Source organism: Didymella exigua (assembly GCF_010094145.1).
Source record: "Didymella exigua CBS 183.55 unplaced genomic scaffold M421scaffold_5, whole genome shotgun sequence".
Classification (NCBI taxonomy): domain Eukaryota; kingdom Fungi; phylum Ascomycota; class Dothideomycetes; order Pleosporales; family Didymellaceae; genus Didymella; species Didymella exigua.
The window spans coordinates 864,942-892,928 of record NW_022984779.1 but is presented as its reverse complement, the minus strand read 5'-3'; the positions used below and the strand labels follow the sequence as shown (position 1 = coordinate 892,928).

The 27,987-nt window shown below is 52.2% G+C and overlaps 12 protein-coding genes and 1 non-coding gene across 13 annotated transcripts; 7 read left to right on the top strand and 6 right to left on the bottom strand.

Annotated features, from left to right (window-relative positions):
* Positions 1–1,419, bottom strand: M421DRAFT_98896 (uncharacterized protein; the record flags this gene model as incomplete). The annotated part of the gene is made up of 2 exons (XM_033598675.1): positions 1–1,128; positions 1,192–1,419. 2 exons carry the CDS (start codon positions 1,417–1,419, stop codon positions 1–3), a joined length of 1,356 nt encoding a protein of 451 aa, XP_033452077.1.
* Positions 1,420–1,878: 459 nt separating this feature from the next.
* Positions 1,879–3,032, bottom strand: M421DRAFT_406130 (uncharacterized protein; the record flags this gene model as incomplete). Its single annotated transcript, XM_033590306.1, has 2 exons — positions 1,879–2,621; positions 2,733–3,032. The coding sequence occupies 2 exons, from the start codon at positions 3,030–3,032 to the stop codon at positions 2,061–2,063; spliced, it is 861 nt and encodes a 286-aa protein (XP_033452076.1). The 3' UTR covers positions 1,879–2,060.
* Positions 3,033–5,432: 2,400 nt separating this feature from the next.
* Positions 5,433–6,985, top strand: M421DRAFT_90044 (Dyp-type peroxidase; the record flags this gene model as incomplete). The annotated part of the gene is made up of 4 exons (XM_033597819.1): positions 5,433–5,699; positions 5,749–6,059; positions 6,110–6,429; positions 6,480–6,985. 4 exons carry the CDS (start codon positions 5,433–5,435, stop codon positions 6,983–6,985), a joined length of 1,404 nt encoding a protein of 467 aa, XP_033452075.1.
* A 1,584-nt stretch (positions 6,986–8,569) lies between these two features.
* M421DRAFT_90043 (uncharacterized protein) lies at positions 8,570–10,462 on the top strand (the record flags this gene model as incomplete). Its single annotated transcript, XM_033597818.1, has 3 exons — positions 8,570–8,588; positions 8,714–9,460; positions 9,531–10,462. 3 exons carry the CDS (start codon positions 8,570–8,572, stop codon positions 10,460–10,462), a joined length of 1,698 nt encoding a protein of 565 aa, XP_033452074.1.
* A 779-nt stretch (positions 10,463–11,241) lies between these two features.
* M421DRAFT_417569 (uncharacterized protein) lies at positions 11,242–12,589 on the top strand. The gene is made up of 3 exons (XM_033591516.1): positions 11,242–11,488; positions 11,545–12,278; positions 12,327–12,589. Exons 1-3 carry the CDS (start codon positions 11,380–11,382, stop codon positions 12,477–12,479), a joined length of 996 nt encoding a protein of 331 aa, XP_033452073.1. The 5' UTR covers positions 11,242–11,379; the 3' UTR covers positions 12,480–12,589.
* Positions 12,580–13,769, bottom strand: M421DRAFT_98892 (cation efflux protein; the record flags this gene model as incomplete). Its single annotated transcript, XM_033598674.1, has 2 exons — positions 12,580–13,578; positions 13,629–13,769. 2 exons carry the CDS (start codon positions 13,767–13,769, stop codon positions 12,580–12,582), a joined length of 1,140 nt encoding a protein of 379 aa, XP_033452072.1.
* A 579-nt stretch (positions 13,770–14,348) lies between these two features.
* M421DRAFT_2446 (DUF1909-domain-containing protein) lies at positions 14,349–14,701 on the top strand (the record flags this gene model as incomplete). Its single annotated transcript, XM_033588536.1, has 3 exons — positions 14,349–14,365; positions 14,416–14,482; positions 14,552–14,701. 3 exons carry the CDS (start codon positions 14,349–14,351, stop codon positions 14,699–14,701), a joined length of 234 nt encoding a protein of 77 aa, XP_033452071.1.
* Positions 14,702–15,326: 625 nt separating this feature from the next.
* Positions 15,327–15,413, top strand: M421DRAFT_t29. Its single transcript has one exon. It is a non-coding gene; the product is annotated as a tRNA-Phe (tRNA).
* A 3,179-nt stretch (positions 15,414–18,592) lies between these two features.
* On the bottom strand, positions 18,593–20,643 carry M421DRAFT_321363 (uncharacterized protein). The gene is made up of 3 exons (XM_033589296.1): positions 19,562–20,643; positions 19,375–19,507; positions 18,593–19,322 (listed from the first exon to the last, which is right to left on the bottom strand). Exons 1-3 carry the CDS (start codon positions 20,299–20,301, stop codon positions 18,699–18,701), a joined length of 1,497 nt encoding a protein of 498 aa, XP_033452070.1. The 5' UTR covers positions 20,302–20,643; the 3' UTR covers positions 18,593–18,698.
* M421DRAFT_2444 (uncharacterized protein) lies at positions 20,534–21,004 on the bottom strand (the record flags this gene model as incomplete). Its single annotated transcript, XM_033588531.1, has 1 exon — positions 20,534–21,004. One exon carries the CDS (start codon positions 21,002–21,004, stop codon positions 20,534–20,536), a length of 471 nt encoding a protein of 156 aa, XP_033452069.1.
* M421DRAFT_321362 (uncharacterized protein) lies at positions 20,644–21,824 on the bottom strand. The gene is made up of 2 exons (XM_033589295.1): positions 21,634–21,824; positions 20,644–21,583 (listed from the first exon to the last, which is right to left on the bottom strand). The coding sequence occupies exons 1-2, from the start codon at positions 21,666–21,668 to the stop codon at positions 20,986–20,988; spliced, it is 633 nt and encodes a 210-aa protein (XP_033452068.1). The 5' UTR covers positions 21,669–21,824; the 3' UTR covers positions 20,644–20,985.
* Positions 21,825–22,797: 973 nt separating this feature from the next.
* On the top strand, positions 22,798–24,913 carry M421DRAFT_417567 (CAT1 catalase). Its single transcript, XM_033591515.1, has 3 exons — positions 22,798–23,267; positions 23,320–23,589; positions 23,638–24,913. The coding sequence occupies exons 1-3, from the start codon at positions 22,962–22,964 to the stop codon at positions 24,811–24,813; spliced, it is 1,752 nt and encodes a 583-aa protein (XP_033452067.1). The 5' UTR covers positions 22,798–22,961; the 3' UTR covers positions 24,814–24,913.
* A 1,101-nt stretch (positions 24,914–26,014) lies between these two features.
* Positions 26,015–27,862, top strand: M421DRAFT_55447 (uncharacterized protein; the record flags this gene model as incomplete). The annotated part of the gene is made up of 4 exons (XM_033595304.1): positions 26,015–26,547; positions 26,627–26,914; positions 26,978–27,207; positions 27,255–27,862. 4 exons carry the CDS (start codon positions 26,015–26,017, stop codon positions 27,860–27,862), a joined length of 1,659 nt encoding a protein of 552 aa, XP_033452066.1.
* Between the last annotated feature and the right edge of the window lie 125 nt (positions 27,863–27,987).

The window sequence follows — 27,987 nt, the reverse complement described above, 5'->3', positions numbered from 1 at the left end:
TCACTCATACCTCATCCGCTTCGTCACATCACACTTGTACTCAGCATGCATCTCCTCATCTTCATACTCCAGCTCATTCTGCTCCTCCGCACTAGGTCCCCTCTGAAACCTCCTTGCAGTCTCCAGATTCAACCTCGCAATCTCATTGCCTCCCGGCTTAAACGCCCTCTTGGCGGGCAGCTTCCTCGCCTCCCTCTCCTCCTTGAGCCACGGAAAGTCCTCTCTCGCGAACTCCGTGCACGTCAAATACTTGACCGGAAAGCGATGCACATCTAGCTGACACTGGCTTCTCAGCACCTTGGAGTCGTTGACGACGCCTTTGATGCATTCTTTGATCTCGAATAGGTGATTTTCCAGCACATTCATGGCTTTCTTGGTCATGGGAAAGCGTGTGTGGAATTGGTTGATCACAGACTTGTCCATGTATCTGTCGCCGCCCGCGCCGAGAGAGGAGAACAAGTCGAAGCCGCAGTCCGGGGCGTCGCGGCCTCTGCCTGTGATTAGGCGCTGCGAGACCCAGTGCCGGAAGAAGCTGAGCGCCATCCAGACTAGGATGTCCTTTGCGTAGGACTCGCGCTTGATAGGCAGGTCTTCGGAGGGCAGCCGCATGGCTTGCGGGTAATGTGAAAGAATGCTCAGTTCGAGGGACCTGGCTTTGTCCAGGAGGGCGCGATGGTATTTCTCGATCAGAGCGCGCATGCTGGGTACGTCGCGTAGACGCTCGGTGATGTCGGGACGGGTCTTGAGGTTCTTCCAGTCACCGACCAGGTGGACGATGCATTCTTTGAAGATTAGCTCACTGCGGATGCGGTACGCCATCTCAATCCACGCATGTGGTACGCCCTGAATCGCGCGAAAGAGGTCCTGGCCGTGCTTGAAGAGGGCGACTTCGATGGGTTTAGAGATCAGGCCAGTGCATCCTAGATAGTCCGAGATCTGGAGGAGCTGGTAGCAATCAGATAGCGCTGCGGACATTTCCGTATCATCCACAGTGAGCTGCTTGTTGTAGAAGGCGTAGAGGATGGATTCGTAATTTTGGTATGCTTTATCAGCTTGAGGGATGCGGCCATTCTCATTCACGACCAAGCCGTTGCGGTTGTCCGCGCGCTCACCAGTAGGTGTCATTTCCTATCAGTGGTCAGCTTCCAACTGCGCCAAGTTGCTGAATACTCCAGCGCCGGATCTGCATACCACAAGCTCAAGACAACCGGCTGGAAATTGCTTGCTAGGTAGGCGCGTGAGCTCGATCATCCAGCGAATCTCGATGCCAGCGCTCCTCGCGCGACTGTTCAGCTTAGCTGCGTTGCGCTCGCTCAGTATCTCAGCGAACAGCGTGGAGTTCCTTGCGAGTGTGCCAGAGTGGAACTTGTAGCGGCGTTTGTGGCCAAGAATAATCTCGACGTCTTCTGCTTGATTCATATTGATACGCTGAGAATCACCACGAACCAATTAGAGCTTAGGATGGTTTCTCGCGGTGTTGATGGTACAGACGTTCGGGTGGAGAGGTAGTCGCAAGCTTTGTGTAAGTGAAGTCGATTCGCAAAGTAAAAGAGCGAAATGTGCCTCTCGTTTGTAGGCGCGAACACGTATTAAGAGTGAATCGTCATGCGCAATATCGATTGCAAGGTGACCGCGGGTCACTCAGAACTCGGAAGTGAAGTGCGCGAGAGGAATGGAGGCGAAAAATGACTCGAGCGAGTGTAACGTCTACTGCAAAAGCTTCTGTAGTCGTCAGGCAGCAGGCACGATTTTGGTTTTGAGGACAGTTAGGCAGGAGCGATGATGAAAGCGCACAGGCAGAAAGTGAGCATTTCATGATCGCGCAGGCTCTATCATCACAGGTAGAAGATTCATGCATTCAAGGTCTTCAAATACAAGCAATTGGACCAAGCTGATATTATGACATCTCAAGTCTGTTCTGGGGAGATTGGGAATGCGGATGGCTAGGCTTCAACCTTAATTTCTTCTTCACTGCTCTGCTCACCAGCCACGGTCCTCGTCTTGCCTTTTCACGTCCTGTTGCCATTCTTCTTGGACTCAGTCCTGGCATCTAAAGCCTCTCAGAAGCAAAGCCCTGGATGAAAGAGGCTCAGTGATAGGACCGCAGCCAAGACGACCGCGCCCTCAAGCCCAATGAAGTATCGTTGGGTCTTAATCAAGTGCCCACTCCAGCCCTCACTCAACTCAGCGACTCTGTATACGAATCGAGGGAGAATACACAGCGTTGTGAAGGACAAAGCTACGATGAAGCCCTTGGGCTGCCACGAGTTGGGCAGCTTTGCGTGTCGTGGGTCAAGCGCATCGTGGCCAAGCCTGCAAATGCGGCCGATAATACGACTTGCGAAGTCCAGAGCAAGGATGATGAAGATAAGTAGGGTAATAACCGGGAAGGCGGGACCTGCTATCATGATGTTGTTGGCAACAGTTGGGTCCTCGTTCTGTTGGTTCTTTACACTTGCGATACCAATGCCGAGTGCTTGGAGGACCAAAGATGCAATGTCGCATAGAATGAAGATGCAAGGACAGGACAGTTGCTTGATGTGCGAGTTCTCAGTGCCGAAGGTGCTGACAATACGAAATAGGTAGAGGTATATACCAGCTGCGAGAAAAGCCGGGGCGATCTGAGGCAGATGATCTGGATCAAGAAAGGGTTCTATGTAGATTGTCAGTACAAGCTAGCGAAGAAAAGCCATAATGACCTACCTCTGTGAAGCCGTCGTTATCGCAAACACTCTGCCAACGTAGCCAATCACTTCCAGCGCGCAGCCGCACCCCATCGCGATTGTAAAGCCAAGCCATGCTTTGTTGAGGAAGCCTTGACCGGCGTACGCCAGGGTCGATAATCTGAATAGAATCAGAAACGTACGGTTGGCACCCAAAGGTGGTCGGTACCCCCAGTAATATGCGCTGAGCGGACAGGTGTCGTGGGTGCAGTACTGGCGATATTCCTGAATCGCAGTGCGGTCGCGGTCACTCGCTCGAGCGAGCAGAAAGGAAGCCTCAACTACTGCCCTGGAGGCAAGAGATTCCATGACTCGCGTGGTCGATGTTGATGTTGTTAGACTCTGTCAAGTTGTTCCTGTGACAGGGGTCGTAAGTAGACGAATGTGCTCCGTAGAAGCAACGTGTAGGACGATGAACTAGAAAAGCACTTGAAAAGCACCTCAAAGTGTGAGAATCGAACCAGAGACTCAAAAATTAGACTAAAGTCAAAACAGACCGAAGAACGCAAACCTGCGACGCGTAGATAAGACGTCTACCGAGCTTCTGGAACGTGGTTAAGCACATTAAAGCTCTTGCACAAGCTTTGTAAATCTGAGAAGTGCCACATCGATGAGCACTTCGATCCCGCACTTCTGTAACTGAGATCTATTCTCGCCCCATTATTGATACGGTCAAAACGGCCAAATCGACGCGGTCATTGGTGCGCTGGTCAAATTCTGAAGGCCTAAACACGCCGCGCCTGAGGCGTCATGTCGACCGACCGTCCAGGTGGACCAGTCGTGGAGAGCTTCGTTCCAAATACACCGCTGAAAATGGCAATTTGATCGACAGACCAGCAAATTGTGATTAGTAATGAGCTGGACGCAATAGATGTTATCTGGGGACGTTACCTAGAGTGTCCAAGGACCAAGGCTGTCCTCGCTTCACAACTCGACAACTGCAGGAAGCGACACTGCAGGTATGCGCATCGTCGCTAGACAGCCTTTGCGAAACTCGCAATGCTTGACAATACCCCCAGGCGTGATTTTGGCACAGCGCATAGTGTTGTGAAAGAGTACGACCGTGCGACTCACAGGACGTTGGATCGGCGAGGCTCAACCCACATGGGATTGACAGCGGCAGGCGCCCTCCAGAACTCTAGGTAGCCCTTCATCAAAATACATAATCCACTCGTATTTTCCATCACCCAGATACCTGCAGCTACTCTCCTCGCCTCGATCGTTGTCGCATTCACTCCAGTTTGGTCGACGCTTAAGGAACATTAGTCCATCCTCAACTCAGACCCTCTCTAGTGAGCTTTCGACTGCATGCGCTCGGTTTGCGCATCGAGACACTGTCCTGAAAACTGTCATGGCCTGACGGCATCGCTCACCTGCGAAATGGTGTACTGTATCGTCTCAAGTTCAGGAGTCTGCGCGGATCGCCTGCTGTCGTGACACATAAGAGACGAGAGAAAAGAGAAGGGGCTGGTCGCTAGCTGGGTCTTGCGCCGTGGAAAAAGGGTGGAATTGTACATAAGGGCGCCATGGTGGGCCTTTGCCTAGCAATAACGATTCCTCCAGTCTACGAAGTATTTTGCGATCACGACATTCGGCATGTTGTCCGTCAGCAGGCCAATCACCCTGAGAGGAGTTGTCAGCTCCCTGTAAGATCCGTGGCGCTCAAAGCTGAGGCAAACTAGGTACGGTACGAACTTGAGGGGTCAGCCCGAGCGGTCCGTCCGACCCAACCGCCATCGTCTGCTTCGCCTAGAGCAGGTTGACATGTATCATGATGACACAGTCCTGGGTTCTTGGACAACAAGCATTGTATCACCACTGCGCAGATCTTGGTATCGTAGGCTACAGTCGCGAGGTAAGTGCGTGCATGGAGGTGACATCGTATCAATACTCAGCCCCAGACTATGTGTGGCTTGCAGTCTTCTAGAAAGGCTGCCCTTGAAGGCACGATTGAGTGAGAAGCTAGGCCCCAGATCTCCTACACTTCTGGTGCTTGCACACTAGAGCACCTCTAGTTCAGGCGCCGGCTTGATGAGGTCGATAGCACCTGCAGACTCAGCGGTACCTGAATCAATGCGGCCGTAGGTGTGTCGAATCGCTGGCGAGTTGATAGTAATGTTGCAAGTCAGAGCTGAGATGCATAATCCCAGGCTGACCCGAACCTCAGCTTATACCCCTGCCTAAACAGGCTGACTCCTCGGTGGAAAGGTCATTATGACCCAATGAAAATCGCTTCGGTACCTGCTGACATACCGAATGCCCTGCGATAGCTCGCCATGATACTGAGAGGCGTCAGCAACCCGAAATACGATGCTACAGCCAGCCACAAATGGCTTTTTGGACGGCCGCAGTATACCATCGCCAGTGTCCTTCACTGGGTGGGGGTACATGTTTGGAGACTGAAGGTATGGCCCCGGGGACAGCATCAGCCACTCCCCTTACGACTTACCAACCTCGGAAACTATCTCAACGTGCAGTCGTACGGTAGTGAGCAGTGTAGTCTGCTGCAGACCCCGGTACCATCTGATCGGCTAGGAGTGCCGGGTTGTAATTGTCAGCTCGATATCTGACAGTGTGAGCTCATAAATAGCTAAGGTACGCTTGCTTACTCTGGTGTCAGCTTTCTCTTCCACTTCCAATCTGAAACTTACTGCTCAAGCCATTTGCAACCTCCTCTTCTATCACTTTCTTCACTCAACAGGCTATACCATGAGCTCTCTCAAGATCGAAGACCTTAGCGGGATCCAAGGAGACATTCTTCTCAATGGCTTCCCCAAGAAGGCCGAGGTGTTCTGCTTTTTCACCATCAGAGCTGCGCAGGCATTCTGTCAGAACATACAAGCTGTAGCAAACTCAAAGATTGCGACAGGGAAGGACATCAAGGATCTTCGTGAGCAGATTAGCAAACTGCCCAAAGGTCAGATCATTGATGTGGCGAAGACCAATATCGCCTTTACGTCCAGAGGCTTGACCAAGGTGTGTACTACAGCCTGCTTCAACTCTGACACAAGCTTACGGATAGCAGTTGAGCAATGCTCAGTCCTCGCTGCAGAAAGGTCTTAACGGTCTGCAGAGCTCCGCGCCATCTTTTGTTGGCGGTATGCAGAACGAGAGTGAACGACAACAGCTGGGTGATCCAGTATTCAATGGCTGGAACCTCAACCAAAATGGTGGTGGCCCAATCGACGGTGTCCTGCTCGTGGCCGGAATCAACATGAAGACAGTGGAGGCCGAATTGCAGAATGTGCTGAAGCAGCTAAATGTCGGTGGCGAAGTTGTTGTTGAGTTGTTCAGGGAAGCTGGTGTTGAGAGAGCGAGTCAACCGGGTCATGAGCAGTAAGTCACACAAATGCGCTCGTGCTGTATGGTGTTAATCCACATCTCAGCTTCGGTTTCAACGACGGCATCTCCCACCCACAGGTCTTCGGCATCAATGACAGCCCTAGCTTGAACTTCCAAATCGACGATGTCGTTCAGTCAACGGACAACAGCAATTTTGTCGACCCAGGTGTGATAGTAGTCGGTAGACATGGCGACGAGAATAGCCCTAAGCCTCAGTGGATGAACGACGGTAGCTTCCTGGTTTTCCGCAAACTGGAGCAGCACGTTGGCAAGTGGAACGACTTCGTTATAAACCAGTGGAAAAATGCAGGCTCAAAAGGTCCGGCTCAGTTCAGCGCCCAGCTTGTTGGTCGATGGCAGAGTGGTCAGTATATTCCATTCTACTGTATAGCGATGGCTTACTGTGCTTATCAGGTTGTCCGATTTTCCTAGAGGACCAGTTTGATGACAGCAAGTTAGCTCTGAAGAACGACTTCGTATACGGAGGTTTCACTGCGCAGGGCAAATGCCCTCTGGCAGCGCACGTTCGCAAGGCCCACATCCGTACTGGCTTCAATACTTCTCGCATTATGCGCCGCGGCATTCCATATGGAGAGGACTTCCTGCCTGGCAAACCAGATGTTGGCCGAGGCCTACTGTTTGCTTGCTACCAGTCAACCATCGAGGACGGATACAGATTTATTCAGACTGCCTGGGCCAATCAGCGAAGCTTCCCTTCGCAAGATGCTGGTCTAGATGTCACCATCGGTCAGGGCAAGGCAACAGATCCCCCGAGTCCGTTCCAGATCGGCACCAAGTCTGTCAATATCAACCCCATCAACGACTTCGTCACAGCCAAGGGAGGCGAGTACTTCTTTGCGCCTTCTATGGCAGTCTTGAAGGCTGGGTTCAATATTGGTAATTTCGGAGCCAGATTGTGAGACAGAACCAAGCTGTCGAAAAACATCTTCGCAGCCTCACTAGACCAGAGGTCTTAACAGGATGAGCTTCAATGGCGCAGGAATCAATACTCTCTCTTTAATGCCAATGGATCTTGCTGCATTCACGTGTTGTTATCACCCAGCTCTTTGCCCATAGAGCCGTAGCTTGTGAGGCGTGTGATGGCTTTGCTTGGCTCAAGATCACCACTTTGACAGCTGGCGTAGCGCTCAGCTGCTTCGCCGCATACTGTCGTCTTCGGGTTGGTGCAAGTTGCTTCCCCGTACGAGGGAAGTCTGGCTTCGATGCCATCATTGGCCAGGAAGCAGGAATTACTGCAAACCCTTTCTGCATTGGTAATAGGTCGGCACCTATCAATCCTGCCATTGACTTCGTCATGACCAAAGAAGGCGAGCATTTTTGTCCATTCCATCAATCTTTTGAAAAAATGGATTCGACGGCAGCCAGCTTCTGAAGGGTCTCCAGTCTAACCTATGAGATGTATAGCAGAGTTCTCAGTCCTTGCAGAGCATTGAAATCACCAAATAGTAATCTAATGACGACTTTTTGGATTCCTCATATCCTGCTGAGCTTACCATCTGTGTCGTACGAGCTTGGTCTGTGATGTCGCTGAACCGAGGTGCGAGAAACATGACCTTCACAGTACAGCGAGGTGATCGAGGGCAGCTGTCCTGGAGGCTGGACGAAAACACGGGGCGTTCTCGCAGCCATTGCCCGATGTGGTAGAACAGGTGGATTTCATGATTGAAAAGAGGTCTGTCTGCCTCAGCTTTCAGGTTTCTCGTTTGGACACCAGGAAGTTGATAGCAGCACAGCGGGTGTTCATTTGTCAGGCAGGAGATACGAAGTAGTCAAGAGGAAGTACCAAGCCGTTTTGCCCTAGTGCTGCACGGCCACCACTTCAGGCGGCAAACACGTCGACGTCGTGCTCCTTCAACAGTCTTGTAGATGCAACTCGACTATACGTAGCATAAACACATTACCCCACATAAGCTTCGTTATTGATCTAGTCCCCCTGTTTGCGCATAGCGTCGTGACTTGGCGAGCTCTTAACCACATTACTTGAGTGGTTGTGGCCATTTTGCTTGGCGTTCGTCGACCAGCGCACTCGCCATCCTCGGTATCGACGCCGCCATCTCGTCTGTCATTCCTTCAGATCGACCGTGGATCTCTCTTTGGACTTGTCGAGCTGAGGACGGATGCGCATCCAGCTTGGTAGTTGACTTGTACCTTGTTAGTCAGACAGCCGCGGAGGAAGAGGGGCTCCGTCATCCGCTAACTGCCACCAGCACTGTACCGACCACCGACCTCGTCTGACGCACAACGACTACTCGATATAGGTGCGTAACGTCCCTAAACTGCAGCGCGCACATTGCAAACCCTGAATACCGTCACTGCACATCCGGCAATTGCGGAGCAGCACCACGCGGAGATCTTGGGCTACGGGAGCAGGAGGCTAATGGTGCAAGAGCAGGCGCGATAGACAAACTTTTCGGAATTGTTAAAAGGGACGACGATACGCCTAGATATCTGGCTGAGATAGGCGCCAAACACCACCTGCCAACATGGCAGCGGCGACAGCGGGTAAGTGTCGGAAGTCGCAGTGGAACCCCACAGCGTCTCTCCCCTCTTAATATTCTGCACTCGTACCCTCCCCGCCACCATGTTTCGTTCTGGCCTCTTTCCTGCTCTCTGCACGTATCTGACAGCGCTTCTCCCCTACACAGGCTACGAGTGGAACCGCTCCTCGCCGCTACGCTCCTCGCCGGACACCTCCTCTTCTATGTACCCTGATCGGCCCATACGCCCTCTGCCAGCACGTTCTCTGCGAGCACGACTGTCCCCAGAGCAGGCCGAGTCGATCGTCTTCCCCAACAACCCTCCCTCTACGGGGCCGTTGTTCAATTTCCCGTATACGTCCAGTGAGCGTGGCAACAGGGCTCTGAGAACAGGCGAGAACGACCATCATGCTTGTCATTGTGGCCATACTCACTCTGAAGTAGAAAGCGAAGAGGACGAGGACGAGCGGAGTGCGCCGCTGCCTTCTTCTCCAAGCTATCACTACAGTAGGGGCGCGCCAGGCAGGAACGCAATTGCGGCGTCAAGCTATCACAAGCCAGGTTCTGCCTCTTCTTCAGTGGATGGTTACGAATCGTTTGAGAACACAAATAACAAGAAGAAACGGAAAATTCCAAATATGGGAAGCAATAGCTCGCATCACACGACCCTCTCGGCGGACGTGGCAAGCATGAGCATCGCAAACTACGAGAACGGCGAGGTCAACGATGGCGTTGCACGCTACTGCTCTGAGCCATCGACCCCGCAGCACAACTCAGGGACAGGCATCGCAGGGGCTGGCAGAGGGCGATTCGGCCGTAGTGGTTCAGGACGCTCGTCATACGAACGACGAGTGCTAGGCAATTCGACCAATCTTGCCAACGCCAAAGCAAGCAAACGTACGGTGGCACCTCGGGAAATTTGACTTTCTGGATTAAAGAGTCCGTGCGCTGACTATTTATTCTCTAGGTCCTTCGGAGCAAAGCGGCATCATCTCCACAGCCATTGCCAGCGCACAAGCAACCCCACCGCCCCCAGGCAACGAGAACGTCAGTTTGCTGCATCAGGAGGCCGCAAAGAACAGCGCGACGAAGACACAATTCACCTTCACCTGCGGTTCTGACTCAGCAAACAAGATGGTTTGGCCCGGCCAGGAAAACGGGCCGTACCCTCAGCCCCCGGGCGCGTATCCCAACACGACCGCTCCTCTATCGGCTCATCCCCAGATAGCTCGCGCTCGCCCTCCCGTTCGATCGGACGCCCCTGCTGTGTCGACTCAGGGTACCCAGACCATTCCCAACATGAATGGAGTACATCCTCCTGCAAATAGGGGTGCACCACTTCCAAAGGGTGGCCAGCCTCCACAGCAGGCATCTCCAGCACGCAAGCCGAGACGTAGTGTTTCGAAGCTTTATGCATACGCTGCTCGCAAGCGCCGGACGCAGCAGGAGTACGCTAACTTTCACAACCCTCCCAGCCAGCCCTGGATCTGCGAGTTTTGCGAATACGAAGATATCTTTGGGCGTCCTCCTGAGGCCTTGATCAGACAATACGAGATGAAGGACAGGAAGGAGCGACGCCGGCTCGCAGAAAAACGTCGGCTACTGGAAAAGGCGAGGATGAAGGGGCGAAAGGGAAAGAAGGCAAGTAAGAAGGCGCAGAACAACGTGAGCAACGGCCACAATGCTCAGAACGCGGCGCCTAGCGGCTACGATCGTCACGATGACGGCTCCTTAGACCCTGAGGATGACTACGATTATGACTATGATGATGACGGAGGGACACCACGAGAGGGGACTTGCTGTGGTCATCATTGTTCGCACCATCCTCCACCAAAGGTTCCGCTACTACCTCCCCGAGATCCGCGAATGGGCATGCCGCCCACTAGTAACGGCGCTTAGCATTCGGACAAGACGGGGTGGGCCGTCTTTGTTCTTGCGTTCTGTATTTCTGTATTGTCTTTTTGTATTGCATTCGCGTCCAGAGTGGACGAGCACTGGATCTAGTTGTCAACCTATCCGTCTCATTGCACATATGTTCAATGTCCTGGATACCGGTTTCTCACGATTCTTCCACGGCCATGCTAACGCGACCGTTCTCGCGCGTTTCATTATCCTAGCGTTCAGCATGTCTTCAGCATTTCTCAGCATCGTTCCCGGAGCCATCTGCATAGTTGGGTCCGACTTGTTATTATCACGGCCAATCTCCATACCACGACACACATAATCGATTCACACAACACCAACACCCCACTCAATCATAATTCAACCAAGAAAGATGGATGCCACCCATCTTGCCAGGAGGAGGCAATGTCAAGCTAGACTTGGACTCGTTTGCTCGTACATGAGCTGTATAGCTCCATATGTGCAGAATGTTCCTGTCCCATGTCAATTGGCTATGTTCGCTTTGTGTAGTATTGTGCTCACGGGGCAGTGTCTTGATCGTAAGCTTGCAGTCGTATGTAGCTTCAATCAATTCGAACAGCATTCGCCAATTTCACATCCCCTCAACAATTTGCATATGCTGATAACTGCAGATACTGTGTCGTTGGCTGAAGCAGAGGACGGGGACGATGGTGACAGGATATTCCGTGCTGGCAGGTTCGTCCAATGGGACTTCGAGAAGCTCCGCGACCGCCCTTTGATGACCCCATTCTGCCGGCCTTAACCCCACTCTACAACGATACTCTCTGGGCTGTCATCTTCACCATCGTGGTGTATTAGTGGTAATCGCGTTGACTCCGATCATTTACGACCTTATCGCTGCCTGGGACAGCTGTTCATCTCCTCCCTTACAACCGACATCGTAGTTGTGCACCATGGCGAAGGCAGAGATCCACGAGTATGGTACTGATGACGGGTGGCATGGTGTGATTAAGGAAGGAGGAGAGTTCTCACCTGAGAAACACCGGTATCATCTGTACATTGGTACTCTTCACACTGTCTTCCAGTCATTGAATTCTTGACACTAACCCAGCTAACAGGCCTCTTCTGCCCCTTCGCCCACCGCGCCAACCTCATCCGACACATCAAGCATCTGCAGCCTTTTCTCCCAACATCAATCGTCCGACCCTATCCCAAAGGCGAGGTAGGATGGCGATTTGATGAAAATTACCCCAATGCCACACCAGACCACCTCTTCAACAGCCGCTTCATGCACCAACTTTACTTTCGCGACGACCAAGCCTACAAAGGCAAGTACAGCGTGCCACTCCTCTGGGACAAGAAAACGAACCGCATTGTCAACAATGAGAGTCTTGAGATGCTGCGCTGGCTGCCCCACGCTTTCGACAGCCTCATCGAGGACGAGAAAATCCGCAGCATCGACTTCTACCCTCCAGATCTGAAGGATAAGATCGATGAGATAACTCCCTGGCTCACGTCCCTCATCTGCAGCGGCGTATACAAAGCCGGCTTCCACCCCACACAGGAGGGGTACGATGAGCACGTCGTCCCGCTATTCGCTGCGCTGAATAAGCTCGAGAAGATTCTGCACAATAATGGCGGACCGTATATCCTGGGTGATAAGCTGACGGAGTTGGATCTCTTGGCGTACCCGACGGTGGTCAGGTTCGATACGGTTTATGTTCAGCATTTCAAGACGAATCTGGGGACCATACGCCATGACTATCCGGTCTTGAACAACTGGTTGAAGAATCTGTATCATAATGTTGAAGGCTTCAAGGAGTCGACTGATTTTCAGCACATCAAGGAGAATGTCAGTTCGCATCAATGATTTATGAAGGGTCAAGCTGACAGGTTATAGTACACGAAGAGCCATAAGGATATCAATCCGCTATCCATTACGCCCATGGGTCCGTACCCAGAAGTTGAAGATGGGTATGAGAGTGACTGGAGCAATTTGAAGAGGGGGGAAGTCAGTCATCCTTTGGTTGTGGAAGCGAGTCGTAAGCTGTAGACAGCAGGATGAATGTCGACAATACAGAATATCGCACAGAACCTCCAACCTAGACAATACACAATACACGCTAACACACCGCTCAGGTGAAGAACGTTCGTTACTTACAGCACTTCAGCTCCTCGCAAACACTCCCGCACGGCACCCCGCATTTCTCCGAGCTCGTGCTCGCGGTCGTCACCTGCGATCCCACCTCCATGACCTCATCATCCACCACCCTCTGCTTCGGCAGCTCCGGCTGTAGCGTCACAGAATGAATCCCATACGCATGCAAACACTCAGTAATAACCTTCGCCTTACTCATGAAGCTCTTCACGTCCGGATCACTGACCACCACATGCGCGCTCGCAATCGCCTTACGCTGATCCAAACGCCACACATGCAATTCATGCACACTCAGAACGCCTGGTATACTTTCGAGATCGTGCTTGATATCGTCGATCTTTACACCCAAGGGGGCAGATTGGAGGAGAATTTTGCCGGCGCGTTTTGTGAGCGGGAGCGCGGAGATTAGGATCATAAGTGCGATCCAGAGGGACACTGCGGGGTCGGCATAGAAGCGTGAAGGAGAGTGTGTGAGCCAGATTATTAAGGCGGAGATGATCACGCTGATGTTGTTTATTGCGTCGCCCAAAATATGGATGAGCACGCCTAAGATGCCGAGGTCCATGCCGTGCTTGGAAGGCGTGAGGGAGTGATGAAGATGCAGATGGTGATGGTCGAGGGTGGATGAGGCTGAAAGGTTCTCAACGTCGCTGTGATAATGAGTAGAGTATTCATGACCGTGACCGTGACCGTGTGCATGTTCGTCACCATGATCATGCTCGTGCAAGAAGGCGGCGCTGATGAGGTTGAGAGTCAGACCGATGCAGCCAACTATCAGCACCAGCTTCGGGTTCTCGACGTGCTGGAGGGATATGAAGCGCTCGATGGATTGCAGGAGGATGCTCAGGCCTAGAGCAAGGAGGAAGGCGCCATTGAAGAAAGCGCCGAGAAGCTGCGCACGTGTCCAGCCGAAGGTAAGGTCTTGCGGGGACTCCTTGCGCTCAGTCACTTCGACCGCTACTAGAGCTATGAAGAAACCAACAAGGTCATTGAGCTAGACCATGTCAGCATTGGAGTTCTGCTATTCTACACGCTTGCACTTACATAGTGGAAAGCGTCTGCAATAAGAGCGATGGAGTGAGTGTGGAACCCAATGGAGATTTCAGCAACGAAGAAACAGAACGATATAGCGATCACGGCTCTGAGACGCGCTTTGCGAGATACGTGAGAGTGGTGGTGGCCCATGATGCTGCTAGATGCGTGACGTGCAGAAGAAGCAATAAATACCAACAACAAGGAAATAATCTAGGTGTTAAGAATAGGAACTCATTCAAGGTACAAAGAGAACCGTGATGGCGGAGTACAAACAAATTGGTGTGTGGTTGCACATCATGTAGTAGCGAAGTCGGAAAGTCATCGGTACCATATCGTTCGCTGGCGAGGCGTGACCTTGTCGTGCCTGCCACAAGAGCCTACAACGTGGGCGCCAGACCAATAGCCCATCAGGTATGGACCCGAGCATGGTGACATGACGCGAGTAGCATGCTGAAGCAGGAGGATTGCACGAGAGGAATGCACTTTATCAATTATCAAGTAAGTGTGAGCGACCGAACCCTTGGAAAGGGTCCATGATCTGTCCGCGGATGCCTAACCAAACAAAGGTAGGGTGGCGGCACGTGCTCCACCCTATCAAACGCCCAGAACGCTGGACCCCTCGCCGCCGCAAAATGTCACCCATCACGCTCCTAGAAATCTTCACAAATCGCGCAACCATCACTCACGCTTACCCCCACAATCAACGACTAACCCTCGACTACTAACAACATGGGTAACGGAGCCAAGTACGCCGTCCTACAGTAGAAACAAGCAGGGCCATACTAACAGCATATAGGGCACAGCAGAAGCGCGACCGCAAGGGCGCCGACGGGCCCAAGGAGGCTAAGTCGCAGCTGAAATCCGTACGACTCCATGCCTTGCTCTGCCACAAAGCTGAAGCTCTATCAAGCGCAGATATTGACCGCGAGTAGAACTCCGCCGCCCAGACTGTCAAGTGCAAGACCTGCTTCCAGACTTTCCAGAGCACCACAAACCGCAAGCTGCTCACTGAACACGCCTCGAACAAGCACAGCAAGCAGTTTGCTGATTGCTTTAATGCCGAAGACGGTGTTGCGAAATAAGCGCAAAGGGTGGCCTGACAAGGCTGACGGTGTATATCTGGAGAGGCATTGGAAGGCGTTCAAGTTGTGATGAGAGCATGGGATACCACTAGAAGACAGCGAGGAGTTGAGAGCGACCAGTTGACGAGTCATGAATATTGGGCGTATGGGGTTACACATCAACGCATTGGTCAACAGCAAACTACCTTCTGTCAAACGTGTGAAAACGCTTCTAGAGAGGGCTGTTTCTTTTTTGAAACTCTGTTCAGTGCAGAATCAACGCGGCGCTCCTTCAATAAGTGCTCTTGAGGAACGAATGCGGTCTTCCTGGGAGATGATCATGGTACACCTCGCCTTTGATCCTTCAAAGCGGCCCTAGTCAAAGAAGAATCAAACGTGCGCTTACACTCGGTATTGGACATGACTGCTGCCTACCCTGTCTATGCGGTGTTCATCTCAATCTGCCCGTCCAAAAGGTCCGACTACGGCGAGCATTCGGATTCGACCAAAACTAATCATCAGCCCCGCACTTTAGATACATGCAGAGTTTGACAAACTAGGAGGACATCTTGACAGAGTGGCAGGAAGGAATTTTCCGCTGAGTATATTATATTAATATTTTATTTCTTTTCATGAATCCATCCCAGTCGCTTTAGCTCACTTGGGAGAGCGCCAGACTGAAGTTGTCAGTCATTAAATCTGGAGGTACTGTGTTCGATCCACAGAAGCGACAAATAGCTTCCGTGCCCAGGTAAACTGGGACTGTGAAAATGCTTTTTTGCACATTTTCGCTCAGGAATAGAGGTATCTTAGGAGGCAATGATTTAACTCCTACGACTCGTACACATGTAGTCTTCACTTTTGCGTTAGTGCGAAAAAGAACATGCGAAGTGCATGGATCTAACCAGTACAAATACAAACTTGCTTACGGCCTCGCTGGTTTGAGTTGTACTCCTGTCAATCGCGATGATCTTTGCCACTCAATCTTTCCATAATCCAGATTCATCGGATCAGAAATAAGCTGGTGACATATGGACAAGTTGCCGAGATGGATGCTTGTTACCTGCGAGACTGTATCACCTGAGGTGGCATAAAGGTCCATATTGGAGACGTTGCTATCGTATGTGTAGGTCTGATATAGTTCATGTGTGTTGCTCCAATCTACGACCCGTGTTAGAAGCAATCTAGGCCACGGTATGAATGCATATTGCAGAATGTCGAGGGATCTCAATACCGACGATTTAACGCGCAGTCTCTAGCATCACATCACGCAGGCTAACTGCGGTGTGATGCCGCACCCCACGTCTATTTAGTTTATGAATGCAGATCTTAAGATTATGTTGATAACTACAGGTCGAACTCGCTCGAACATGAGTAGCTCATCCATGCGTAAGAAACCAACACGACGATAAGTATTGCCTCCTCAGTCCTGCACCAACTGAGAGCAGCATGAGTCCTTCAGTCTCGCCTCCACCGTCTAGCTTCTCTTCGACTATACGGGTTGCAAGACATGTAACAGCTACGCCTTCACGCAGCTCAGCATCGAGAGCGTCTATGACAGCCCCACCTTGACGCTCCACCGCTTTGGATGATGATGAGAGGAGATCATCCTCCTCGCAATCTTGGATACTTTCTCGAAGTCGAAGCACCCTTTAAAGATCCTAGAGCTCTTATGCGCTGCCTCTGGCGCAGGAAATATGAATGCAGTGATTCTCACGTCAACCGATGTACAGCTCCATGAAGGAGCCACATACTGCGCAGTCGAGGAGTCAGCGTGACCTCGTCAGTACTAAAATCCTTGTAGGAGAGGCTGCTCCACTGGGAATCATCAAGTAGCCCATATTCCCAAAGCTTAGCACAATACGTCCATCAGTCTGCGCGTCCAAACTCCTCTGCAACAGCTGAGAAAGCCGGCAGCCTATCTGAGGTATGTGAGAGATGTCTGCTGGTGCAATCTTAGCGTAGCTTAAACCAAGCGCGACGCGAGTCGCTCAGCATACTTAGAGATAGGAAGAGATCATTCCGAAGTCTTGCCAGTGGTGAGACCATTTCTGTCAGGGGCGTCAGAACGACCAATCGTTACTATGCTACCGTGTGAGAGCACCACAGCCCTAGAGGAGAGAAGAATTCTTGGAATGTTCACGCACGGTCATTGATGGGATCGCTGAGGCCCATGTATTTTGCCGGCCAGCTCAAGGGAATGAGAGGCGGTGAGCCATCTGGAGTCTGTGCCTGATATGGTACACAGACAGGGTTCAACAAGTAGTGAGGGTCTTCGACCTGATTAAGGAACCCTTCCGTCGCTGCGCTGGCGATCGAGGCAATGAGAAAATTGCAGCTTGTCTGTAAATGACGCCCATCTTCGGGGATTCACGGGCCTTGTCTTTTGCGGAGTACTGTATGATGCATCTAGAATGGTTAGCAATGGCTGTATACGTCCTTACACTTACTCATAATGCATCGATCCAGATCTAGCGAAGCCCAACATAGCATGTTATAGTTATGGCATGTCGAATAGTCTGAGGCAGCTGGCTCGGTTCGAATGACGACACAAGGGAGTCCTTGTTCCTTGACAGGAGGATGAACGTCTGTTTTATTCCCCAGGAACAACTCAGTACTGTGAAATGGATATCATCTTGTGGAGTGTCCGCAGTGTTCATAATATGTAGACCGTTGGTAGGGTCCATGTCTATGAGCCGAGCAGGTAGATCAGAGGCCGATCTACGCTTGGGTGCTTGGAGGGTCAACCCAGATATCCATGTACATATCTTGTTCATGTTTGCCTCTGACCTGAGAGTATCACCGGGGATATTCGTATAGTATATATTGAAGAGGTTCGCTCCTACACACACGAGACTCTCGTATTGCCCAACAGACGTTCCACTTACCGCTGACGTTCACGCGGTAGCCGAGCTCGATACTTTCAAAGGATTGCTCACGCCATACTCGACTCTTCAAGCCTTCGTACACAGCGTCTGCCTCTATATGAGCTGCCAAAGACGTAAAGTGTAAAGTGATCAGCAGTATCCCTCTGAAAGCCTAATCTGACAGCCAATTGGTGGTCGTCCATAAGTAGGTCGTTGTCTTTACGCTTGGGACAGGAACGACTGGTCTCCTTGATGCTTTCTATTTCTAGAACATGCTTCTTCAGCCACTTTCCCATATCGTCGCCGTAGATCAGTGCAGAGCGAGGTCTTCCGTGTTATGTCCAGTCTCCTCCTTCTCTGGCAGCTGGAGATCCGCAACAGGATCAGCAGCAGTCTCGCTCCCATTTGATACATATTGCAGGGAAATGAACCTGGGGGCTACCCTTTTGCGCTTTGTGCTTCCACGTATCCCGTTCGCAATGGTGCAGCAAAGTCCGCACTTAGCAAAGACTGCATTTCGCAATTGCTTCGTGCCCACAGTGTAGGCCCAGGATAGACTCTTTTCTTGCACTTGCCAGATATTCAGTGATTGCAGTGTCTAAATGCCCTTTCGGCAGTTCTCGCAGGAAGTCCTGCGCGGGACAGACTGCAACAGATCGTGGGAGCTCCACGTCCAGCCAAGGGAATGGTGGTCACCATGCACCCCTATCTTGATTATTTCGTTCCTTATAAAGGTTTCAATCTTTTTGTTTATCGTGAGATGTCTGCTAGAGCTAGCGGGAAGGTCTACAACGAGGTTGTCGTGGAATTCGAGCTGGCCGCGCCGGCAGCTCGCTTCGATCCCATGAGCACTTCGACGTCAAATGAACGTCGACTACCATTCGTAGCATTCAAGCCGGCACCATGGAGGCCTCCAGTCATCTCTAGATGGTGCCGTTGAGTTGCGAGGAACAGTTCGTCGATGCAATGTGTGATGTGTAGGCACAAGTCGATGAAGAATCGCGGTTGTGCGAAATTGGGTGACGTCACAATCCGCATTCACACCACACACGCTCTGATAACCTGACAGACTCCGAAACATACCATCCAATACACACGAATCTTTACGGCTGCAGCATGGCAAAAAAGCTCAGATATCCCACCCATCTGAACTACACCTCGAACCGAACAGTCTGGTTCACCCTCGCACCTCGAGGGACTTGAAATGCCTTCACCTCGAACCCATCATCGCCCAGACTTGCCACGACATCGTCACCGAACCCCACAATCTCTTGCAAGAGAGTGATGAAGAAACTGATCCGTAGTAACTTGCTGAGATTGCGCTTGATCAGCTCAAGCACCGCTCTGCGCAGCGCATCGAAGCGCGACTGTGTGTTCCTCCACAGCAAGACGAGCGAGTTGAGGAATCGATCAGTCGGTGCGATCGTTGTTTCACCATCAGCCTGTGCGTTTGGGGGCGGTATAAACGGGAAGCTAGGCATAGGAATCTGGTCATCGCCAAGCTGTCCGCTGGAAATAGCCAGAAAGCCTAACTTTAGCTCATGTTCTGCAATACCAAGATAGGCATTGATTGCGTGATCTTGAAGCGCAACCAGACCGTACTTGCTACCTGCTAAGTAGATATGGACGTGGAAGTCAAGTGCTGTGAGCAGAGGGTACGCTATGAACGCTCGCTGGTCGAACGTATAGTTGCCAGTCTCGATGAAGTGAAATATAGTAGTGATGGCGTATGGGAAGTCGTCGCGGAGTCGAATGCAGTGTGTGAGACCATGGTCCTTGCTCAACGTCAGAAAAGGTAGCAACAACTCAGATGTTTGTGGTACCTACCAAGAAAGGGCCATCAAGCAACTGGGTGAAGAATCGAGAAGCGCTGCAAAGCGGATATTTATCGGCTTTGACAAGGGAATTTCCTTTGTCGAACAACATGATAACTTCGTTAGCATTGATATCCGGAAAATGTCTGCGGCTTTGTAAGTGATTGTAATTGTATCGCAACGAGACAGAGAATACGTACTTGGCGAAAAAGGAGACGGGCATGACCCTAGTTGTTGTCCGACCGCCCTGGCTGCCGTACCGGTGAGGGGACGATGGGAGTGAGCGTCCTTGACTGTGCAGGGTGAGGTCGCCGAAATTCAGTGCGCTTGGTGTCATTGGGCATATCGCAGCAGACGCATTACTCATGGAGGAGAGCTTAGTCTCAGGTTGCGCAAAGGAGTTAGCAATATCCTCCAAAGATGAGCTGAGACCAGTCCGGATGCAGGGCGAAGGGCCAAACATGGACTGTCCGCGAACAATTGGTGGGGTTGGAAGAGAATCATGGCGTATTGAAAACTTAGGCTGTGGATCGCGCAGGACAGGTGGACTGCTTCCAAGCTCATAACCGAGTTCTAGCCCTGGTCCGTTACTATACAGCTTGTACTGCAAGGATGCGTAGTTGTGCAACGCTGGATGGGCAGACTGCAAGTCCACTGGCGCCAGATGACGGATCTGAGTTTCAGGTATCTCATCGAAGGCAGCTGTAGAGTCCAGGTCTAGTGGAACCTCGTTCTCCTGATCAAACTCTTGCTTGTGGAGACCTGCGACGCCGAGTGGGTAGGACAGAATGCGCTTAGTGGGCTGAGCGTTTTGGTCACTGTGCCTGGGCTGATTCGCGCGTTGAAAAGCTTGACTGAACGCTCGTTTACGCTGATCTTGACGGTCCATGGCTGGTTGAGTCGAGACATCAGGATGCATGGGTGAAGTTGAGAAGCTCATGACTCGACCAGAAGAAAGGCCACCTGGGAATCTGGAAGATTTTGTCTATCAAGGTGAGCTGGCAAACGCGAATCAAGCGCGTCGACGCGTTGGAAGACGCGCCGTCTGTTCCGCACGACAGCGGGCCGTGGGGCTATTCTGAGGTGAAGACATTTTTTGGTGACAAGCGATGAGGCCAAAGTCTAAAGCCTGTCTAGCCGCAGCACCTTGTCTCAAAGACAGAAAGCGGCTTTCACTTCCACCGCTTCCCAAGCTCTTCGAAAAGGTCTGACCTGAACTCAGGAACTTCGTCCATCAAGGCAACGATTCCAGAGACCTCTTTGCCAATACCCAGAACTGCACTGCCAAGATGATCTGCGCAACGCTTTACCGCCACGCGTCGCAGCTCGTCTGCTCTCGTCCTCCGTAATGGCGCATACAGATCTTTGACAGCTTGCAAGAACTCCTCCTCATCACCCACTGTTGTCAAAACCGCCACCGCCAGCTTCTCGAACTTTTGTGCTGCAAGCTTCTGCAAGCCAGGCATGCCATATCGTTCAGCTAGGAGGTAAGTGTCGAGATGCGGTCGAAGAGCCACCACGCTGTAGAGAGCGGGATTCGAATCGGGTCGAGTGTCTCCATAGTCTAGCTGATAGCAGTACTGGATCATCGCGGACACAGCGCCCGGATCATCTGCGCTCAGATCTACAATGCGTTTCGACATTTTCTGTTCCGTGTCAGTCTGCTGCCATCTTTCACTACGTCTTGTTTGCGTACTGGGTAATTCACTTTCGAATACACCTTCGCGAACCACTGGCTGTGATGGCACAGAATGGAGCGATCCACGTGATAATCGTCATCTCGACATCGCACCAATAGATCGGCTTGCTGGATATCTACAATACGCTCTGGACCAAGTATTGTTACAGGAGTGAGCATTGCCGTGGGTACTGATACTGGATTGCTTTGACGCTGAGGAACATGCTGTGTAGATGGCTTCTTCTGAAGTCGTCGTCCGACATGAATTCCATCAGAGAATGCTCTTAGATGTCGAGTTCGCTTCATTGAGCCTGCAGATGGCGTAGATGAAGCGGCCGTCGATGTAGAACTGTTCCTGCCGTGCTTTGATGATCGTGCAGACTGTGCCGAAGACACTGAACTTGAGTTTGAGGCATTGGACGATGCGCGCGACCGCGTGAGATCGAGAACGGAAGTTGCAGGTGATGAGTCCGCTGAAAAGTGGCTACCTGTTGTGTAGGTTGTGACTGTTCGAGTCGCAAGTCTTGAACATTCTGGTGGTGCGCTGGGGTTGTGAGCACTCAAGATACTGTGCTTCAATCACAGGTAACTCACATATGCACCGGCGCTATGATGGGAGTCGCAAACATGATGACTGCACTCAGCGCAAGGACATCCGCAGGTCAACGCATAAACTAAAGCATGTATAAGTTGAAAAGTGCAAGTGCGTGATCGCGCATATATGGGCTTTAAACCAAATCTCTGGCCACATTGTGCAAAACATCCTGCATGCAGATCTTTCTTTGTAGGGCACTGATGAGCTTCTTCTGGCCAATTGAAGCTGACTGCCAGAACGCAAGATACAGTGCAATGTGCGCAACTGGATACTTTGACCTTGACTCCGACAGCATCAAAGGGGAAGGTGCATCATTTAGATGAGGAAGGTGCTCGGAGCCAATCACGACATTGGTAGTTGATTGTGCGGGGCACTGTGTGACATCCCTACCGATAGTGCGGGGCGCCGTGTGACATCCCTAACGATAGTGATTTTGATGAAATGGACAAAGAAGATTTGGCAGCTGAATACCGTGGGGTAGAAGCTACCGAGCGTGGCGTGTTCCCAAACACCCCAGGACGTGGAGACATGTCTTGCAGAAGAAGCCGTGCGCATTCCAGAACTTTGCCAGATCTTGATCGGAGACACAACAACTTTACGGGTGTGCTTATCCCCAATGGCTAAGCAGCGAGGAGGCACGCTGTCGAGTGCGATTTGCCACTTACCGACCAAGGAGCGAGCGTTTTGAGCCGTGAGGCTGTTGGCTGCGACTTGCGGCTCGAGTGCGGCCTCCGAACAGCGGAAATAATGCCCGTGGCGACAGCATCGAGACAGCGGTTTGAGTAAAAAGTCCATGTTGAATCTCAAATTCCCATCTGAACACGTGGTGATGTCACCGTCCAATCGGTCCGAATTCTGATAAGCCACCGCCATCTTGGTTGCGCTTGACTTCAGGCCCCAAGTACGTCAGCCTGTCAATGCGTCAGAGGACGCGCTATGTTCACGATCTTACGATCGTTGGTAAAGTAAAGCATCTGGCTGGTGCTGAACATGCGGCTAATGGCTTACGCGCGAACATATCGACGCTAGGGAGCCGATCAGAGGCGGGCGCATCGTTTCATCCGAAAAAAGATCAGAGTGGATTGCTGCTTTCGCAGCTAGACTTTGACGCGTTGCCGTGTGTCTGGCCAGAACTCTTCTAGTCGGCATTAGAGACTGGAGCTGTAAGCGTCATCGAGCATATTGTGGAAGCGATGGTGGCAGATTCCCACGATCAATAGCCTGACGATGCCTGCTAACGTCCGCCACACGATTTTGTATAAAAGTGACAATTGTTGCAGGATATTAGATCGTGTCAAATCCAAATCATACCTTTAACAACTTCAAGATGACGCACCAAACGAACGGGAGCGACAATCATGCCAATGGAAACGGCCTTCCCGAGGGACTCAATCCCAATGGGCACACTGCGCATGCTCCCGACGGGAAGCACAATGGAGATATGTACCGCGACTACGTCGACGACAGGAACGCTACAGATGAGGAAGTGATCTACACCACGTCGAATGGAGTGCCATACCCCCATCCTTACGAGTCACAACGGGTGGGTGAGAACGGACCTCTTTTGCTCCAAGACTTCCACCTCGTAGATCTCCTTTCGCACTTCGACCGCGAGCGCATTCCAGAACGAGTTGTAAGTTTTCAGCCTGCTCCCTGTAAACCAGAACAAGCTTAATGCCCAAAAGGTTCACAGTAAAGGAGCCGGAGCTCATGGCTACTACACTACCACAGACTCTCTCGAAGATCTTTGCTTAGCGGATGTTTTCAAGCAGGGCAAGGCTTGCCCTATCACCGTCCGGTTCTCGACTGTTGGTGGTGAGTCTGGCTCGCATGACTGCGCTCGTGACCCTCGTGGATTCTCCGTGAAGTTCAGGACCGCCGAAGGCAACTGGGATGTTGTTGCCAACAACACACCTGTCTTCTTCCTGAGGGATCCAGCCAAGTTTCCTCACTTCGTAAGTAGTATAACTTCAAACCTCTCGGGCGTATAATGACCCTACCAGATCCACACACAGAAGCGTCACCCATCGACACACTTGACACACGCTGATGACTCCACCAACTTCTGGCACTACGCGTCGCAGAACCCCGAATCCATCCATCAATTTCTGATTCTCTTCGGCGACCGTGGAATTCCAGACGGATACCGCAAGATGCATGGCTACATTGGCCACACACACAAGCTGGTAAACAGCAAGGGCGAGTGGGTGTACATGCAGCTCCACTTCAAGACTAAGCAGGGGACCGCATTCATCACACAGGAGGATTCTGCGAATTACTCCCCTGACTACTCGACAAAGGACCTATATCAGGCCATCGAGAAGGGTGACTATCCTGGTTGGGATGTTTGTGTCCAGACCATGACACCGAAAGAGGCCGAGGAACTGTGGGAGAAGCAAAAGATCAACGTGTTCGACATGACACATGTCTGGCCGCAGGACCAGTTCAAGTTGCGCAAGGTTGGAGAGTTTTTTTTGAATGAGAACCCCAAGAATTACTTTGCAGAGGTTGAGCAGGTTGCATTCAACCCTGCACACTTGGTTCCTGGCATCGAACCCTCGGCCGATCCTGTCCTGCAGTCCCGTCTCTTTTCATACCCTGACGCCCATCGCCACCGCATTGGCGTCAACTACCAGCAATTGCCGGTGAACGCACCGCGTGTGCCATACCGTTTCGGCAACTTCCAGCGCGATGGGCAGATGGCCTTTTACAACCAAGGTGCAAGGGCCAATTACCTTTCCTCGATTCAGCCTATCTCGACTAGGAACAGGTCGGTGGAGTTGAATAAGGTGCATACCAACTTCCAGGGTGATGCCATCACTTTTCTATCCGAGATCAGACCTGAAGACTTCAATGCCCCGCGCAAATTATGGGAGAAGGTTATGGATGACGGTGCAAAGGAACGCTTCATCAGTAACATCTCTGGCCACATGGAGACCTGCACTGACGAAGAGACCATTAAGAGGGTAATCTCCATCTTCAGGGAGGTATCAGACGATATTGCTACCCGCATGGAAAAGGCCACTGGCATCAATGGTTACGATGGTATTTCGAACCTGCAGTTCAACGGCTCTTTTAATGGAATGACAAAGGATGCGAAGAAGGCAGCGGCGAATGGCAAGGAGAAGAAGTTCCACGAGAGAAACGGTGCTCCTCGTCCTGGAGATGTCAAGGCTTGAAGATTGCGTTCGAAAGTTTGTGCACCGTCACTATGACGGGTCAGCGACCACAATAAACCGTAGCATTGAGCTGTCAAATTCATGATTGTAGACTGAGAAGTTCTTCCTAGCTCCATTCGCAGACTGCGTATCAGTGGATTTTTGATCTTATCTAGCTCGAGTGCGCCAAAATTGTGTGAGCACTACATACTGTCAGAAGTATGGAGAGCTGAAGTCCTCTAAGGCTGCTACAGGATTAGCGGCCCAGAGGGCTCTTCCAGAAGCCATCCGCCTCTCCCCCAAATCCGTCGCTGGTGGCACGAGTACGAACTGTCGCTGGTGGCACGAGTACGAACTGTCGTCTCAGCTGGTGACCCAATCTGTCGGTGAGAGGCGCCACTCGCAGGGCCGCGCTTGAAACCCCTCTAACGAAAATCTGGCCCGAGTGGGCGGCCAAGCGCCGTCGCCTGCCGGCTTCGACTTGCAACTTCGTGTTGTCACTTGTTCGCACCTGCCAGGCAGCGTGCCCCTCACCTTCTTTCCTCGACCTGTCGGCAGCGGCTCAGAATATTCGGACACGCCGTGCTCACGTCTATTTCGCGAATCTCGACACTCACGGGCCCTCCCTGATTCCAACCTCGCGAACCAAGGGTCACCAAGCTGCGAAGTCACGTGAGCTGCTCGGTGCGCTTGACGCTATGCCCTCCTCGGCCGCAGCGTTGAATTGCCCGGCGGGCGGGCCATGTCATTCACGCGCTCAGCGGTAGTGAGGAGGCCTCGAGCATTTTCCGTGCCGCCAGGTCCTCTACCTCCGCACCATTGCTCCCGCCCAGCACACCAGACATCCCCTCGACGCCAGAACATGCTGTCTCCGACCCAGATATCCTCTTCACAGTTGCTCGCCTACATTGCCGTCGCTCTTTAGAGCTCTAGAGCTTTTGTCCCGCTCTCCGCATCGGCAGCGTCATCTCTTCGCCCGCCACGCTCGAGCCAGAGGGTTGTACAACATTCATTGCGCTCTTACCCTACTTCTACCATCGAATTGCTGCTTAGCTTCCTGCCAACTCGCTGCCGACGCCAACCCTTTGCTACCACCACGCGCCGCTCTCGTCGCTCAGGCGCTCATAGCAGGCGCACCTTACACAATCGAGCTGTCGACACGTCCTTTACCCTTTAGTCTTGATCATCATCTACTTCAGCGACAGGGACGGTTCTGCGAGCGATGTCCCCGCGCCGCTCGTCGAGGGCTCGTACTACACAGCCTCTATCCAACGCCCAGACAGCACATAGCGTTTCCTCCTCCTCCGTCTCATCAGCACGCACAGATCGTGCAACACGAATCGACCGCAAGCAGACACCACCGCACAAGTCATCAACCCCACACTCGCTCTCCTCCGAGGAGCCAGAAGATCTCGCGCACATGGACCGACCCTTGACACGGCGTCGAACGCGCGAACAGGACGTCGACGATGACGAACTCACCAACCTCGACGGTGATCTCGACGACGAGATGGTCGAGGAAGACGAGGTGACGCGTTGCGTGTGTGGCTACCAGGAATACCCGGGCCCGCCCTCAGATGCGGCAAAGTCGTTGGAAGGCGATGACCTTAGCGGCCTGTTCATTCAATGCGATATCTGCAAAGTCTGGCAACACGGCGGTTGCGTCGGCATCATGGACGAAGCCGCCAGTCCTGACGAGTACTTTTGCGAGGAGTGCCGCAAGGACCTGCACAAGGTATCCATGAGTCCCAAAGGGTACGTCACTGCTCAAGCACAACATATCTCAATTGTCGACACCCGCCATCCAGCAGCCTGCTGATTTGCCCCACCTTAGTCAAAAGTACTCTCGTTACCTCCCCGTGTACGACCAGCAGCACGGCAAGAAAGCCCGCAAGTCGTCCGTCTCCAAGGAGGCACTGTCACCGTCAAGTCGACACAACGATCGCAACGCGAGAGCTAGTGTCGATTCGCTTGGCAAACGCCGATCTACAATGAACAGCAGGGCCGCTTACGACGAAGACGAAGTTCTGCGCAAGGTGCTGGAGGAGAGCAAGCATGAAGGCGGTGCGCCGGCCTCAGAGAACGGCAATCGCAAGAAGCGAAGTCGCGATGATAGTGAAGAGTGAGTCTTGTCCGTTCTTGATCAAACTGCAGGAGCATCTAGAGCTGACAAGCTTTGTTACAGGACCAAACCAGAGGTCAAACGACAGCGTACAAGCTCACGATCCCCAAGCAATTCACCCGTTATCGAGTCAGAGGACGACAGTACAAAAGCTTCAGCACCGAAGCAGAAACCACGCGGTGCAGCTGCAAGAAGTCAACGAGAAAAAGAACAGCGCGAGAAAGAGCGCGAGCAGGAACGCACCGACGCAGCCAACAGACGAAAAGGGCGCGCTGAACGTAGAAAGGCAGACGGTACGACAGACACATCAGTGCGGTTCTGTGCTCGACTGACAGCAAAGCAGAGTCCGAGGCCCCAGAAGTCACCCCGACCCCCACTGAGGAACCAGTTGCATCTCCACCTGTCTCTGCATCCGCGCCACCTGAGGTACTAATGGAGGCTTTAAAGCCCACACTCTTTCCACGACGAGGCGGCCGGCCACCACAAAAGTCGCGGGGTCGTCTCGGCCGCAACCAGTACTCGCGAGACGCACTGTTAGCGGCGAACGGCGCGTCTCCTGCAGACGAGCTTGGGAACTCTCCACAACCGAATGGTACAAATGGCAACAGCAACGGGCACGAGAGTAGCGATGGAGCTACTGGCCTCAATAAGACTGCCAAGTCAAAGAACTCGCGTCTGCACAAGCTGTCGTGGAATGACATCATGCGACCAGCGGGTGCTATGCAAAGTTACATAGCTCAGCGCCAGGTGGAGATGGCTGGTGAGAAGACGAGTCCAGCACCTGCTGTCCAGCCACCAACGAACGGGAAGCAACACCAGGCAGAAACGAAGACAGAAGACGCTGAGCTGTCTTCATTCAAGGACCTCAGCACAACGCAGATGATGGATCATCTCAGTCGCGACTTGGTACACTGGCAGAAGATGATCACCGAACAGAAGGAGAAGTAGGAACATCTTCTACGAGCATCCACACACGGTTATTGCATTGCATCTCTGGCGCATCGGCGTTTTCGTACTTTCAAACGCTTTCCGAAAGCTAAATCACGTTTTGTCTCTGGCGTTTTACAGTACCG

What these genes read in the sequence shown, in the direction of transcription:
- M421DRAFT_321362 (XM_033589295.1), bottom strand. Translation starts at nt 21,668, where the DNA reads ATGTTTGCGACTCCCATCATAGCGCCGGTGCATAT. An exon ending in ATCATAGCGCCGGTGCATAT is followed by an intron (nt 21,584 to 21,633) that starts GTGAGTTACCTG and finishes TCACAACCCCAG; the next exon opens with CGCACCACCAGAATGTTCAA.
- M421DRAFT_417567 (XM_033591515.1), top strand. Translation starts at nt 22,962, where the DNA reads ATGACGCACCAAACGAACGGGAGCGACAATCATGCCAATGGAAACGGC. An exon ending in AGCGCATTCCAGAACGAGTT is followed by an intron (nt 23,268 to 23,319) that starts GTAAGTTTTCAG and finishes AATGCCCAAAAG; the next exon opens with GTTCACAGTAAAGGAGCCGG. An exon ending in CAGCCAAGTTTCCTCACTTC is followed by an intron (nt 23,590 to 23,637) that starts GTAAGTAGTATA and finishes TGACCCTACCAG; the next exon opens with ATCCACACACAGAAGCGTCA.
- M421DRAFT_321363 (XM_033589296.1), bottom strand. Translation starts at nt 20,301, where the DNA reads ATGAGCTTCTCAACTTCACCCATGCATCCTGATGTCTCGACTCAACCA. An exon ending in CCCGTCTCCTTTTTCGCCAA is followed by an intron (nt 19,508 to 19,561) that starts GTACGTATTCTC and finishes ACAAAGCCGCAG; the next exon opens with ACATTTTCCGGATATCAATG. An exon ending in TGCTTGATGGCCCTTTCTTG is followed by an intron (nt 19,323 to 19,374) that starts GTAGGTACCACA and finishes ACGTTGAGCAAG; the next exon opens with GACCATGGTCTCACACACTG.
- M421DRAFT_417569 (XM_033591516.1), top strand. Translation starts at nt 11,380, where the DNA reads ATGGCGAAGGCAGAGATCCACGAGTATGGTACTGATGACGGGTGGCAT. An exon ending in CCGGTATCATCTGTACATTG is followed by an intron (nt 11,489 to 11,544) that starts GTACTCTTCACA and finishes CCCAGCTAACAG; the next exon opens with GCCTCTTCTGCCCCTTCGCC. An exon ending in TTCAGCACATCAAGGAGAAT is followed by an intron (nt 12,279 to 12,326) that starts GTCAGTTCGCAT and finishes GACAGGTTATAG; the next exon opens with TACACGAAGAGCCATAAGGA.